At 41.6% G+C, this 13070-nt stretch overlaps 1 protein-coding gene across 1 annotated transcript in view; it reads right to left on the bottom strand.

Annotated features, from left to right (window-relative positions):
* Nucleotides 1-13070, bottom strand: part of obscnb (obscurin, cytoskeletal calmodulin and titin-interacting RhoGEF b) — a 70439-nt gene that overhangs the window by 36781 nt on the left and 20588 nt on the right. The window contains exons 24-43 of the mRNA XM_049597620.1: nt 11517-11786; nt 11128-11394; nt 10732-10998; nt 10217-10483; nt 9859-10128; nt 9505-9774; nt 9037-9303; nt 7788-8054; nt 7390-7656; nt 6914-7180; nt 6429-6695; nt 5941-6207; nt 5462-5728; nt 4978-5244; nt 4500-4766; nt 4013-4279; nt 3530-3796; nt 2624-2698; nt 1933-2007; nt 1315-1410 (exon numbers count right to left, since the gene is read on the bottom strand). Of these exons, the coding sequence (XP_049453577.1) occupies nt 1315-1410; nt 1933-2007; nt 2624-2698; nt 3530-3796; nt 4013-4279; nt 4500-4766; nt 4978-5244; nt 5462-5728; nt 5941-6207; nt 6429-6695; nt 6914-7180; nt 7390-7656; nt 7788-8054; nt 9037-9303; nt 9505-9774; nt 9859-10128; nt 10217-10483; nt 10732-10998; nt 11128-11394; nt 11517-11786 (4794 nt within the window). The remainder of the gene's footprint in view (nt 1-1314; nt 1411-1932; nt 2008-2623; nt 2699-3529; nt 3797-4012; nt 4280-4499; nt 4767-4977; nt 5245-5461; nt 5729-5940; nt 6208-6428; nt 6696-6913; nt 7181-7389; nt 7657-7787; nt 8055-9036; nt 9304-9504; nt 9775-9858; nt 10129-10216; nt 10484-10731; nt 10999-11127; nt 11395-11516; nt 11787-13070) is intronic.

Genomic DNA, 13070 nt, shown 5'->3' with positions numbered 1-13070 from the left:
ATACACGACTCTATTCTGATGCAAGCAACAAGACACAATTAAGCTGTCTGATAAAACCAGTCAGCAGCCAAGAACTATAACTTGAAGACAACAACAAATCCAAGGCAGTAAAGCACATATAAACACAAATGACGCAGTACAACCAGTGAAGTGTCGCCTGTTTACAACTCACCCTGTCTACAAATCATACTGACAAATGTCTTTATATTATATTAAATATGTTGATGTCCATACAGTGAGTGTGAAAACGAGAATAAGCAGCAGCAGCAATCCAACACAGTGCTGCCAAAGTGCCATAAACATATATCATCAAAATGTTCATCATACAATTCAGAACTGGGCTCATGAACCATTACAACAACTGGACAAAATACAGTATTTGCCACAAAATGCAGCTGACAGAACAGTAACACACAAGAGGGCTGACAAGAAATCAAAGGCTTCTTTATATATATAATTTACACATTAATAGGCAGTAAATCCAAACTGAGCTGTTCAGTTATGTTGCCACCTTCTTTGCCATAAGTCTGAAATTACATGCTTCCAGTATTGACAGGTGTCACAGTATCCGACAAATGCCATGCAAACATGTGCCTCATTACCTTCACCTCCCAATTTGAGTTCTCCAGAGTCTCTCTGAATCTCCTGTTTGAGGAGCTGCTGTTTAGCAATCTGTCCAGCAGTTGGCAGTGTCACAGCTATGATGCTGAACACAATATTAGACCCACAATTTGAAACTGCCTCAGGACAGCACGAGCTACATGTAATAACAGCTGATGGGACAGACAAACAGAGTCGTCAACTCGTTATACTCTGTCTCCATCTCCTTTAATGCAACTTTTAAATTGCTTGCGCTCAATGCCAATTTTCCCCATGGTATCAAAAATGGTATTGAATATCAGTGTTTTTCTAGGTACTCTATCGAAGTACGAAGTTCCAGTATACACTAGTCTGGACCCACGCAGCACAATAGAAGCACAAATATCACACAGATCATGCCATTTAACAGGGGAATAAAAAAGCCACATTTACCAACAGGCAAATTAAATAGCACAAGATATCTCAAAACTGTAAAGGTAAGGTAAAACCATAAAGCAGTTCCTTCTTGAAGCAACAAGACACACTTTTCATGACCCAACAAGTTTCTGTCTAAAATATATTTTCCACATGCACCAGGCAACATAACTGCACAGACAGTAAACCCATACTGAATCTTGAAATTATATCTGGAATGAAACAAATGATGACCATGCTTTGAGTACTGACAGATGTCACAGTATCCGCCAAATGCCATGCAAACATGTGCCTCATTACCTTCACCTCCCTCTTTGAGCTGTTGAATATCTCTCTGAATCTCCTGTTTGAGGAGCTGCTGTTTGGGAGTCTGTTCAGTAGTTGGCAGTGTCACAGCTATGAAGTTGAACAAAACATTACACCCACAATTTTACATTGCCTTTGGATAGCCCTAGCTACATTTAATAACAGCTGATGGGAAAAGCCATTCTCCATAAGCCATTCTCTATGCAACAAAGTAATCCGGAGACAACAGAAATCCACAGTTGTTGAAACAATGCTTTGTTTCCACAATAAAAGCACGAGCCCCAGAAATGACAAATCATGGCATTTAACAAGTGAATTACAAAGCCACATTTACCAGAAGGCAGATAAAATACCGTAGTTTAGCTCAGGCATGTTAGCTGATATAAAGGTTAAAACCATATTTAGCCTTAAAGCAGTTCCCTCTTGAAGCACCAAGACACAGCGTACGCCAATTCATTACCCAGCAAGTTTCTGTCTAACAACAGCAGTCAGCAGCCAAGACATGGTGACAGTTTCTCACCTTTGGCTTAACAAAGCAACACTTTGCATTAAATATTACAAAAGCACATCAGCCAGATAACCAAGCAAAGCCAAGAATCCTCAGAGAATTACCTTCTACTGTCTCATATATCTCTTGCCTCTTCTGCTTGTCTTTAGCTGCTACGGAAGGAGCTTCAGGGGTCTTGGCTGAAATGCAAATATGATAGGACATAGAAATGCTGCATAAAGTATAATGGCAACAACAAGCACTGCCACACCTACAGTATTTAATATGAACTCCTGAGCACAGTCTGTAAAGCTGCCACTCATTTAAAGACTTTCAGTCTATTTAAACCACATAAATATAATGTAAAAGACAACGAGTCATTCCAGACACAAGTAAATTATACGTATGTAAACACCAGCCAACAACAGGTATCATTCTCAAACATTTGACCAGCACAACTGGCGCAAAAACAAGGGTCCTTATTTCTTCGTTCTGTTTTTTAAATGAGCTGCTTATGCCACATATACTGCAATACAACACTGATACCAAAGGCCCACATAAAAACTGCAAAACACAATCCTACTATAGGACTGAAGAAACATTTGACACACCAGAGCAAAGCCGCATTCTAAATAATCTAGTAAACCAGAAAGAAATAATGTGGCAAGAATACATTTATCATAACCTATATAGGCCAAGAGGTACAGGCGCAATTTAAGGGCAGGCTGCACATGGCAACACAAAGGCCATTATCAAGACGGACGGAGCACATAAAGCTGAAACTCAAGCCAGCGCACTGCAGTCTTCCCTCCATACCTTCCATAGTTTCTCTGGTCTCTTGCCTCTTAGCATCCAGTTTAGTGGCTGAAGGAGGGGCTGCCAGCTTCAGAGCTGAGAGGAAACAAGTTCAATTCAGGATGCTGTAGCATACTCGATCATCTACTTTACCATCATAATTAAAATCAAAATACTACCTGACAAAATGACTTAAAACTTGTAAATTAAAACAATTCGGGAATCAGCAAGGACCATAAATGCAGCTGATAACTACAATATAACATTAACAACAAGAGTTTATGGACCAGCATACAAACACTGTGAAAAGTCAACACTACTACCAATAAAAACTAAAACATAAGATGCACAAAAACGTTGCGACAAACAGTCTGACAAACTGACTAACTGTGATGTGAGAGGGGACTCTGCTTTGGTATTGTCAGTTTGTCTGCATTAACCTTTGGTCTGTTTTGTAATCTCAAAAACACAATAAGAAAAAACATGTGAAAGAAGTAATAAACAAGTCTTCTAAAGAAAAGATCAAAACAGTGCAGACACACAGAACAACCCAGGCATAGACATCCAACCTCATGCAAATGAAGAAAACATCGGATGAATCTGATGTGAGACACCCACAGAGAATGCTGACATTTTTTTGAGCTAAACAAAAAACAAAGAGACAGCAACAGAAATGTCATAGCAAAAGCTTAAATACAAGCACTTCAGTCATGATAAAAAAAAAAATCAAAGTGTAACACAAACATTCCTCCTATCAATTACACATCAGTGTTTGAAAAATAATTGATGACTCAATCTGAACAACCCATCTCTTGCATTGACACAAATTAAAAACATGTTACTACAGGAAAATATGTTTTTCTACATTACAAATACTCATTTTAATACACTTTAATGCACTGTGATTTAAATCACAAATTCTCCTACCCTTGATCTTGAGGCTGGCTGTGGTCTTCTGGTCTCCACACACACAGCTGTAGTCTCCACTGTCTTCTGGCACCACTTTGTTGATCAGTAGTTCAGTCACAGAGGCCTTCTGCTTCATCTGGTACTTTTCTCCAGACGTCAGCACCTGTGTTCCCTTCTTCCACTCCACTGGGACTCCAGGTTTAGAGAGCTCACAATGCAGAGTAACACTGGCTCCCTCCTCAGCCTCCTGGCTCTCCAGCTTCTGTCTGAAGGTCACTGGTTGGGCTGAGCATTTATTAGCAGGTTAGCAGTCAGCGACATGCCATGACATAAAATATACAAATACATAAACGCAGAACACAAGAACACACACTGACACTTTGCAAACCCATGATAACATGCAGAAAAACCAACATGTCTAAATAAGCACATACAAAGGACTCCTCTATACAGTTCTTAAAAACATTCCATGGACTGGAGCTTTAAAAATCCTCTTCCTACCCTTGATCTTGAGGCTGGCTGTGGTCTTCTGGTCTCCACACACACAGCTGTAGTCTCCACTGTCTTCTGGCACCACTTTGTTGATCAGTAGTTCAGTAACAGAGGCCTCCTGCTTCATCTGGTACTTTTCTCCAGACGTCAGGACCTGTGTTCCCTTCTTCCACTCCACAGGGACTCCAGGTTTAGAGAGCTCACAATGCAGAGTAACACTGGCTCCCTCCTCAGCCTCCTGGCTCTCCAGCTTCTGTTTGAAGGTCACTGGTTGGGCTGAGCATTTATTAGCAGGTTAGCAGTCAGCGGCATGCCATGACATAAAATATACAAATACATAAATGCAGAACACAAGAACACACACTGACACTTTCCAAATCCATGATAACATGCAGAAAACCAACCTGTCTAAATATGTACATACAAGAAACTGTTACATACGTTTAAAAAAAAATATGCATTACTCAGACTGATTCCTCAAAAATCTTCTTCGTACCCTTGATCTTGAGGCTGGCTGTGGTCTTCTGGTCTCCACACACACAGCTGTAGTCTCCACTGTCTTCTGGCACCACTTTGTTGATCAGTAGTTCAGTCACAGAGGCCTTCTGCTTCATCTGGTACTTTTCTCCAGACGTCAGGACTTGTGTTCCCTTCTTCCACTCCACTGGGACTCCAGGTTTAGAGAGCTCACAGTGCAGAGTAACACTGGCTCCCTCCTCAGCCTCCTGGCTCTCCAGCTTCTGTTTGAAGGTCACTGGTTGGGCTGAGCATTTATTAGCAGGTTAGCAGTCAGCGGCATGCCATGACATAAAATATACAAATACATAAACGCAGAACACAAGAACACACTGACACTTTGCAAACTCCTAACATGCAGAAAAACAAACCTGTCTAAATAAGCACATACAAAGGGCTCCTCTATACAGTTCTTAAAAACATTCCATGGACTGGAGCTTTAAAAATCCTCTTCCTACCCTTGATCTTGAGCCTGGCTGTGGTCTTCTGGTCTCCACACACACAGCTGTAGTCTCCACTGTCATCTGGCACCACTTTGTTGATCAGTAGTTCAGTCACAGAGGCCTTCTGCTTCATCTGGTACTTTTCTCCAGACGTCAGGACCTGTGTTCCCTTCTTCCACTCCACTGGGACTCCAGGTTTGGAGAGCTCACAATGCAGAGTAACACTGGCTCCCTCCTCAGCCTCCTGGCTCTCCAGCTTCTGTTTGAAGGTCACTGGTTGGGCTGAGCATTTATTAGCAGGTTAGCAGTCAGCGGCATGCCATGACATAAAATATACAAATACATAAATGCAGAACACAAGAACACACACTGACACTTTGCAAACTCCTAACATGCAGAAAAACAAACCTGCCTAAATAAGCACATACAAGAAGCTGTTACATATGTTTAAAAAAATATATTATTAGTCAGATCGATTCCTCAAAAATCTTCTTCCTACCCTTGATCTTGAGGCTGGCTGTGGTCTTCTGGTCTCCACACACACAGCTGTAGTCTCCACTGTCTTCTGGCACCACTTTGTTGATCACCAGTTCAGTAACAGAGGCCTTCTGCTTCATCTGGTACTTTTCTCCAGACGTCAGGACCTGTGTTCCCTTCTTCCACTCCACTGGGACTCCAGGTTTGGAGAGCTCACAATGCAGAGTAACACTGGCTCCCTCCTCAGCCTCCTGGCTCTCCAGCTTCTGTCTGAAGGTCACTGGTTGGGCTGAGCATTTATTAGCAGGTTAGCAGTCAGCAGCATGCCATGACATAAAATATACAAATACATAAACGCAGAACACAAGAACACACACTGACACTTTGCAAACTCCTAACATGCAGAAAAACCAACATGTCTAAATAAGCACATACAAGGGCTCCTCTATACAGTTCTTAAAAACATTCCATGGACTGGAGCTTTAAAAATCCTCTTCCTACCCTTGATCTTGAGGCTGGCTGTGGTCTTCTGGTCTCCACACACACAGCTGTAGTCTCCACTGTCTTCTGGCACCACTTTGTTGATCACCAGTTCAGTTACAGAGGCCTTCTGCTTCATCTGGTACTTTTCTCCAGACGTCAGGACCTGTGTTCCCTTCTTCCACTCCACAGGGACTCCAGGTTTAGAGAGCTCACAATGCAGAGTAACACTGGCTCCCTCCTCAGCCTCCTGGCTCTCCAGCTTCTGTTTGAAGGTCACTGGTTGGGCTGAGCATTTATTAGCAGGTTAGCAGTCAGCGGCATGCCATGACATAAAATATACAAATACATAAATGCAGAACACAAGAACACACACTGACACTTTGCAAATCCATGATAACATGCAGAAAAACCAACCTGTCTAAATATGTACATACAAGAAACTGTTACATACGTTTAAAAAAAAATATGCATTACTCAGACTGATTCCTCAAAAATCTTCTTCCTACCCTTGATCTTGAGGATGGCTGTGGTCTTCTGGTCTCCACACACACAGCTGTAGTCTCCACTGTCTTCTGGCACCACTTTGTTGATCAGTAGTTCAGTAACAGAGGCCTTCTGCTTCATCTGGTACTTTTCTCCAGACGTCAGGACCTGTGTTCCCTTCTTCCACTCCACTGGGACTCCAGGTTTAGAGAGCTCACAATGCAGAGTAACACTGGCTCCCTCCTCAGCCTCCTGGCTCTCCAGCTTCTGTCTGAAGGTCACTGGTTGGGCTGAGCATTTATTAGCAGGTTAGCAGTCAGCGGCATGCCATGACATAAAATATACAAATACATAAATGCAGAACACAAGAACACACACTGACACTTTCCAAATCCATGATAACATGCAGAAAAACCAACATGTCTAAATAAGCACATATATAAGCTGTTATATACGTTTAAATAAATATGCATTACTCAGACTGATTCCTCAAAAATCCTCTTCCTACCCTTGATCTTGAGGATGGCTGTGGTCTTCTGGTCTCCACACACACAGCTGTAGTCTCCACTGTCTTCTGGCACCACTTTGTTGATCACAAGTTCAGTCACAGAGGCCTTCTGCTTCATCTGGTACTTTTCTCCAGACGTCAGCACCTGTGTTCCCTTCTTCCACTCCACTGGGACTCCAGGTTTAGAGAGCTCACAATGCAGAGTAACACTGGCTCCCTCCTCAGCCTCCTGGCTCTCCAGCTTCTGTCTGAAGGTCACTGGTTGGGCTGAGCATTTATTAGCAGGTTAGCAGTCAGCGGCATGCCATGACATAAAATATACAAATACATAAACACAGAACTCCAGGTTTGGCATGCAGAAAAACAAACTAGTCTCAATAAGCACATATAAGAAGCTGTAATATACATTTTAATAATATAATAATAATTTAAATATGTTATTACTCAGACCAATTCTTCAAAAATCTTCTTCCTACCCTTGATCTTGAGGCTGGCTGTGGTCTTCTGGTCTCCACACACACAGCTGTAGTCTCCACTGTCTTCTGGCACCACTTTGTTGATCACCAGTTCAGTCACAGAGGCCTTCTGCTTCATCTGGTACTTTTCTCCAGACGTCAGCACCTGTGTTCCCTTCTTCCACTCCACTGGGACTCCAGGTTTGGAGAGCTCACAGTGCAGAGTAACACTGGCTCCCTCCTCAGCCTCCTGGCTCTCCAGCTTCTTTATATAGGTTGGCGGCAATGCTGTACAACCAAGTTTCATTTCAAAATCAGGTGAAATAAATAGTTTCAACAAACACAACAAAGGTAACAGAAGTGGAACTCCTTGGGAAATACAACAAAATCTTGCCAAAAAAGACTTCATGAGTCCATACCATTGACTTTCAGTGTTGCAGAAGTCTTCTGGTCTCCACACACGCAAGAATACTCTCCATTATCTTCAACCTCTAGATTCTTAATCTGAAGCTCACATCGGATCTCCTCTAGCTTCATCTCATACTTCTTTCCAGCTCGAAGAACTTCAGAGCCTTTCTTCCACTGAACACCGTCCACAGGTTTGGATAACTTGCAGCAAAGCGTTGCAGTCTCCCCCTCCTTTTTCTCCTGGTTCTTGAGCATCTCTTGAAAAGTGGCAGGCAGGGCTAAAACAAAATGAACAATGGCTTGATTATATAGAACAGGGGGCTGCGTTCTGTTGGGTTGTGATGGAGGATGGAAAGTGAGTAGAGGCGAAGAAGATGTATGAGTTGTCGTGCTCCAGTCATCCAACGTTAGTCTGTGGAACCCAGATGTTATTCCAAGAGCTGGGCTGATGTTGCTTTTGATGAAGGTTATGCTAACAGTGCACTTTAATGAAAAAACAAATTCTCTCATTGCAATACAGCAAAATTATGTCCTTATTGAAATAAACAAAGGATTACCAATTATAATTATACAATGTGCAGTACTCACATAACAAGACAATGCATTTAGGAACAGGTCGCTTTGAAACATTTGCACATGCTGGAGGGTATCATTCACACTTTGTAGATGTGCAAACAATCTTAATCACACAAAACAAATAGGAAAGAGTGCTACAGTGGCGAATAAAACAAAGGGGCAAAGCAAATCAGTAAATACACTCACAATGCAGAATACTAGAAACACAATTCTATTACGAAAATACAGAGGATTTAGTAACAATTCAACCTAATTTATGGTACTTTTAACAAATCTGAACCATACAGTGGATAGATTTGACTGGACGTGGTGTCAGTTACCTTTGACAACAAGGGATGCATATACTTTATGATGCCCAGCAAGCACAGATGGTGCCTGTGTCCCTGGCAGTTAGGTCTCTTAGAGTAAGAGAGTGAAACCCCCCCTCTAGAACACGTATGTGCGGCAAACAAATTTCGCAGATTCCCCTTCAAAACAATTACTATCCTGCGTTTTTTTTTTTGCAGAATAACCATCAGCTGACCTTTAAAGCAAAATCAAACTATGAGCAAAGTCAACATGGAACTCTTCTCATTGACCTCAAATACCTTGAAAAATACATCAACAGGGAAATTGTCAAGACAAATCACTCTTCAATCAGCTCTGCAAAACAAAAACTTACCCCAAACATAGTTAAGTTCTTACCGTTGACTGTCACCTTTGCCATGCCCTTGGCTGTGCCCACGTCACAAGTGTAGATATCGGTGTCTTTCTCCTCCAGGTGTTTGATGGTGAGAGTTAAGACCCCCTCCTTCTGGGACATCTCATATCGACCTCCAGCCTTGAGCTCTGTGTGACCTTTAAGCCAGATCACAGTGGATGGAGTTTGTGCAGTCTCACACTGCAGGGTCACGGAGCTCTTCTCCACTGCTTGGCTGTCCTTTAGCGGTTTGGTGAATTTATGAATTGGCTCTGTAAAAAAAACAACAAACAAACAAACAAACAAAAAAAATCAGATTATCCATGGACTGATTCTATATTTAGTAATTAAAGTGATTAGCTTTTTACCATGATCTTTGTTGTCATAAATAAGTCTCATAAATGCTCTCACACTGTCAAAGATGAAAAGTGCAGTAAGATGGAAGAAGTTAAATACAGAATTTTTAGTTTTACCCTTGATTTCCAGTTTGCCTTTAGTGGTTGCACCTCCAACAACTTCACAACTGTACTCTCCAGAGTCTTGAGCAGAGACATTATGGATTGTCAACTTCATAACCCTGCCCTCTTGGGTGATGCCATACTTCTGGCTCTTTTTGATGGCTTTGCCCTCCTTGGCCCACTTTACGGTGGAACTAGCCTGTGTCACCTCACAGATAAAAACAGCATCTTCCCCACGATCAGCTTTAACATTCTGTAGTCCCTTTGACACAGATGAAGCTTTCCCTGCAACAAGAGATCATAACATGTTTATTTTAATACCTTAATATTTTTGTTACTTTGTCTACGCCTCTTACATATGTAGCTTACCTTCAACTGTTAATGTTGTTTTGGAGCTCAGGTCTTTAATGTTGAATACCACCTCTCCAGCGTCAGCAGGAGTGACATCCTTAATGGTCAGCATGTACTTGCGTCCTTTACTGGTGATTTTGAAGCGGCCTCCATCAGTAATAGTGCGGCCGTTGAGAGTCCAGGAACACTCGTCTGTGCTCTCGCGAGATAAGATGCACTCAAAGCTACATGTCTCTCCCTCGTTCACCTCAGCTGACTTCAGCCATTTGGTAATTCCAATGCCAATTTCTAAATTCGGGACAGAGAGCATAAGTTGGTGAAGATGTCAAAATATACCATATGTATGAAGGCTAACGCTGTAAACAGCTGTACCAACCTCTTACAGTGACCTTTGCTTTAGAAACCTCAGTTCCAAGATCACAACTGTACTCTCCAGCATCTTCTTTGGTGACATCTTTGATGATCAGTCCCAAAGACTTGCCCGTGTGAAGGAGCTCGTACTTTGATCCAGCCTTCAAGACTTTACCTTCTTTTCTCCATATGGGAGAAACCCTGGGCTTGGACGCCTCGCACGCCAGAGTTATCATGCCTTTCTCCTCTCCAATGACATCATCTAAGGACTTGAGGAACACAGCATGCTTCTCTGGAGGGGAATTGAGGAAATAAAGATTGATTGAAGGATATATTATGTCCTCATCTTTTGAGTGAACTGGCGTAATCCACACTGACAGCATTTATATAGACGTGATTTTCAGAGTAAATGCCGGTACAGTTTTGAGGTATAATAGGGGAGAAATGTGACTAACGACCAAATATTCCAATCAGAGTATGATCACGCATGTAGTCACAATTTCTCGTGTGCTTATAAACAAAGCGCATGACTGTTCTTACCTTTAACCTTAAGTGTCACAGACTCTTTCACCTTGCGGACTTGAAAAGTGATAGTCCCCCCATCCTGAGGAGCCAAGTTCTTCAGTTTGAGCGTGTGAACCTTCCCATCATGGGTGATGGTGTTGACCTCATTTGTGAAGAGCACCTTGTCATTCAGAAGCCACTGTACCTCTTCATCTGCATAGTTAATCTCACATGTGAACAGTGCGTCGCTGTCTTCATCAACCTCTGTGTTTGCCAAGTGCTTGGTGATCTTGATTTCACGCACTGGACAGAAGAATCATGAGTTTTAGTTTGAAGAGTATTGTTAAACTGCATTTGTGTGTGTGATGGATTTAATAAGAAAATACACACAATTGCTGTATTCTATGTGGTATTCAAAGGTCCATACTGTACCTTCAATGGTAAGTTTGCCTTTGGTCTCAGCAGGTCCAGACTGACAGCGGTACTCTCCACTGTCTTCTTCAGTCAGCGTGTGAATGGTCAGTTGAGCCCTTGTAGCATCTTGCTTCATGTTATACTTGTCTGATGCCGCTAGAGGTACCTGACCTTTGAACCAATGAACCTCTTTGGGTGCAACAGAAAATTTGCAGCTGAGTATAGCAGAGCTTTTCTCCTTCGCCTTCACATCTTTCATGGGCTCTGCAATCTCAAGCGGACGCTCTAAATGTGAGGAACAGAATAAAAATACACTTAATTACTCAGGATATGTTTAGCTACAACAGTATCACAGTTCACAAGTTATTGTGGCCAAATGCTGTATAAATGTGATTCGACACATTTACCTTTGACTGTGAGCTGGGCTAAAGATTTGCTCTTCCCAGCTGTAAACTGCAAAGGTCCTGTCATTGATGTTTTGGTCTTTTTGAAAGTGAGACGGTGCAGAGTTCCCTCTTTCTCCATTTCAACATCAACACTCTCTTGCACAGCAACTCCATTCAGAGTCCATATAGGAGGTTTCACCAGTTCCATACTGATTTCAACTTCAAAAACAGCTGCAAAGGGTTCGGTCACTTCTACCGAACTAAGCTCCCGTACAATGCTGATGGACTGCTCTGGAGGGTACATGAAAAGAGAGTGGTTTACTTAAAGTCAATGTCATGATTTAATAGTAAAAGACTGCAATATGGGTTTAGCCTTTTTTTTAAGATCCATATAAATTGCAAAATCTCATTTAGTTGACATTATTGCCAAACACTGCACTTGTGGTCAGAAATTAAGAAATGCTGGCAACAAATTTTTTCGTGTGCTGTAAAATTAAAAAAACTTGCAGGAACTTGAGATAAGTAATACATGACTGAGCAACTTTGTTTTTTGTTATTTAAAAGGGTGAGGAAAAAAATTGTAGCATCCTTTGAAAAATGTTAAGTAGTAATGTATAGTGCAGCACGACCAACACTGATTTTTGAGGTGAAAAAAATCTCACAAGTGTATTGGTCAATTTTAATATAGATCTCTTAAATTTGGTCTTTTTTTCCATTGTGACCAAGATACAAACTAAGCAGGACATATTACTGTTGACAAGTAAATGTGTGGGGGCTCTCTGCTGGACAAACTATGTAACAGAAACACTGTTACTGTTACTTATAAGCCAACATGTACATCAATACAGACATATCTGCAAAAAGCTAATACTGGCCTGGCCAATATACAGTATCTTTGCAGTCAATGATCTACAGTAAGCCACGCGCAACTCTCTGTCTGATTTATTAGCAGTGCCTAAATATTACCAAACTCCCAACAAGTGCACCCATAACGCCAAATTGGGTCTGTGTTTATAACTCTGTGAACTGTGTTTTAGGTTATGGGGATTCTTTGGGGTGTTGCAGTTTATCCTCAATATTATCTGCATCTAATATGATAATTTATTTTTAGTAATATGTGTTCAAAACCATACAATTGACTTGCAATAAGTGAAAACAAGACACATGAATTATATAGAGTGCACCACTATTACTGCACATGCAGTGCAAATCAGTGTCCAATGAAAATCCTCGGCAAGGACTGGACTTCTCACTCTCTTGTTTGTTTTGCTGAACTTGCCAGGACAGGAATACAGCACAGAATCTGACTTGTTGCATCAGAAAAAGCACAAAAATAAAAGATAGCTTCTTTATATTCAGCTGTCTCTGGCAGCCATGACAATGCGACAGTGAGCCAGCACGCACAGTGCCAGGACCCCTGAAACCCAAGTAGCTAAATGGAATTCAGCCATTATAAATTTACATCTGTACTGTTTCTGCTGTGACATGTCCAAATATTCTCTATGAAAAAGTCCTATTCTTGCTCCATGGACTTTGCTGTAATGACTTCATGTGTTTATTTCCCACCCAGCTTCA

This window comes from Epinephelus fuscoguttatus, linkage group LG15 (assembly GCF_011397635.1).
Source record: "Epinephelus fuscoguttatus linkage group LG15, E.fuscoguttatus.final_Chr_v1".
Classification (NCBI taxonomy): Eukaryota; Metazoa; Chordata; class Actinopteri; order Perciformes; family Serranidae; genus Epinephelus; species Epinephelus fuscoguttatus.
This window is presented reverse-complemented; position numbering and strand designations above follow the sequence as displayed.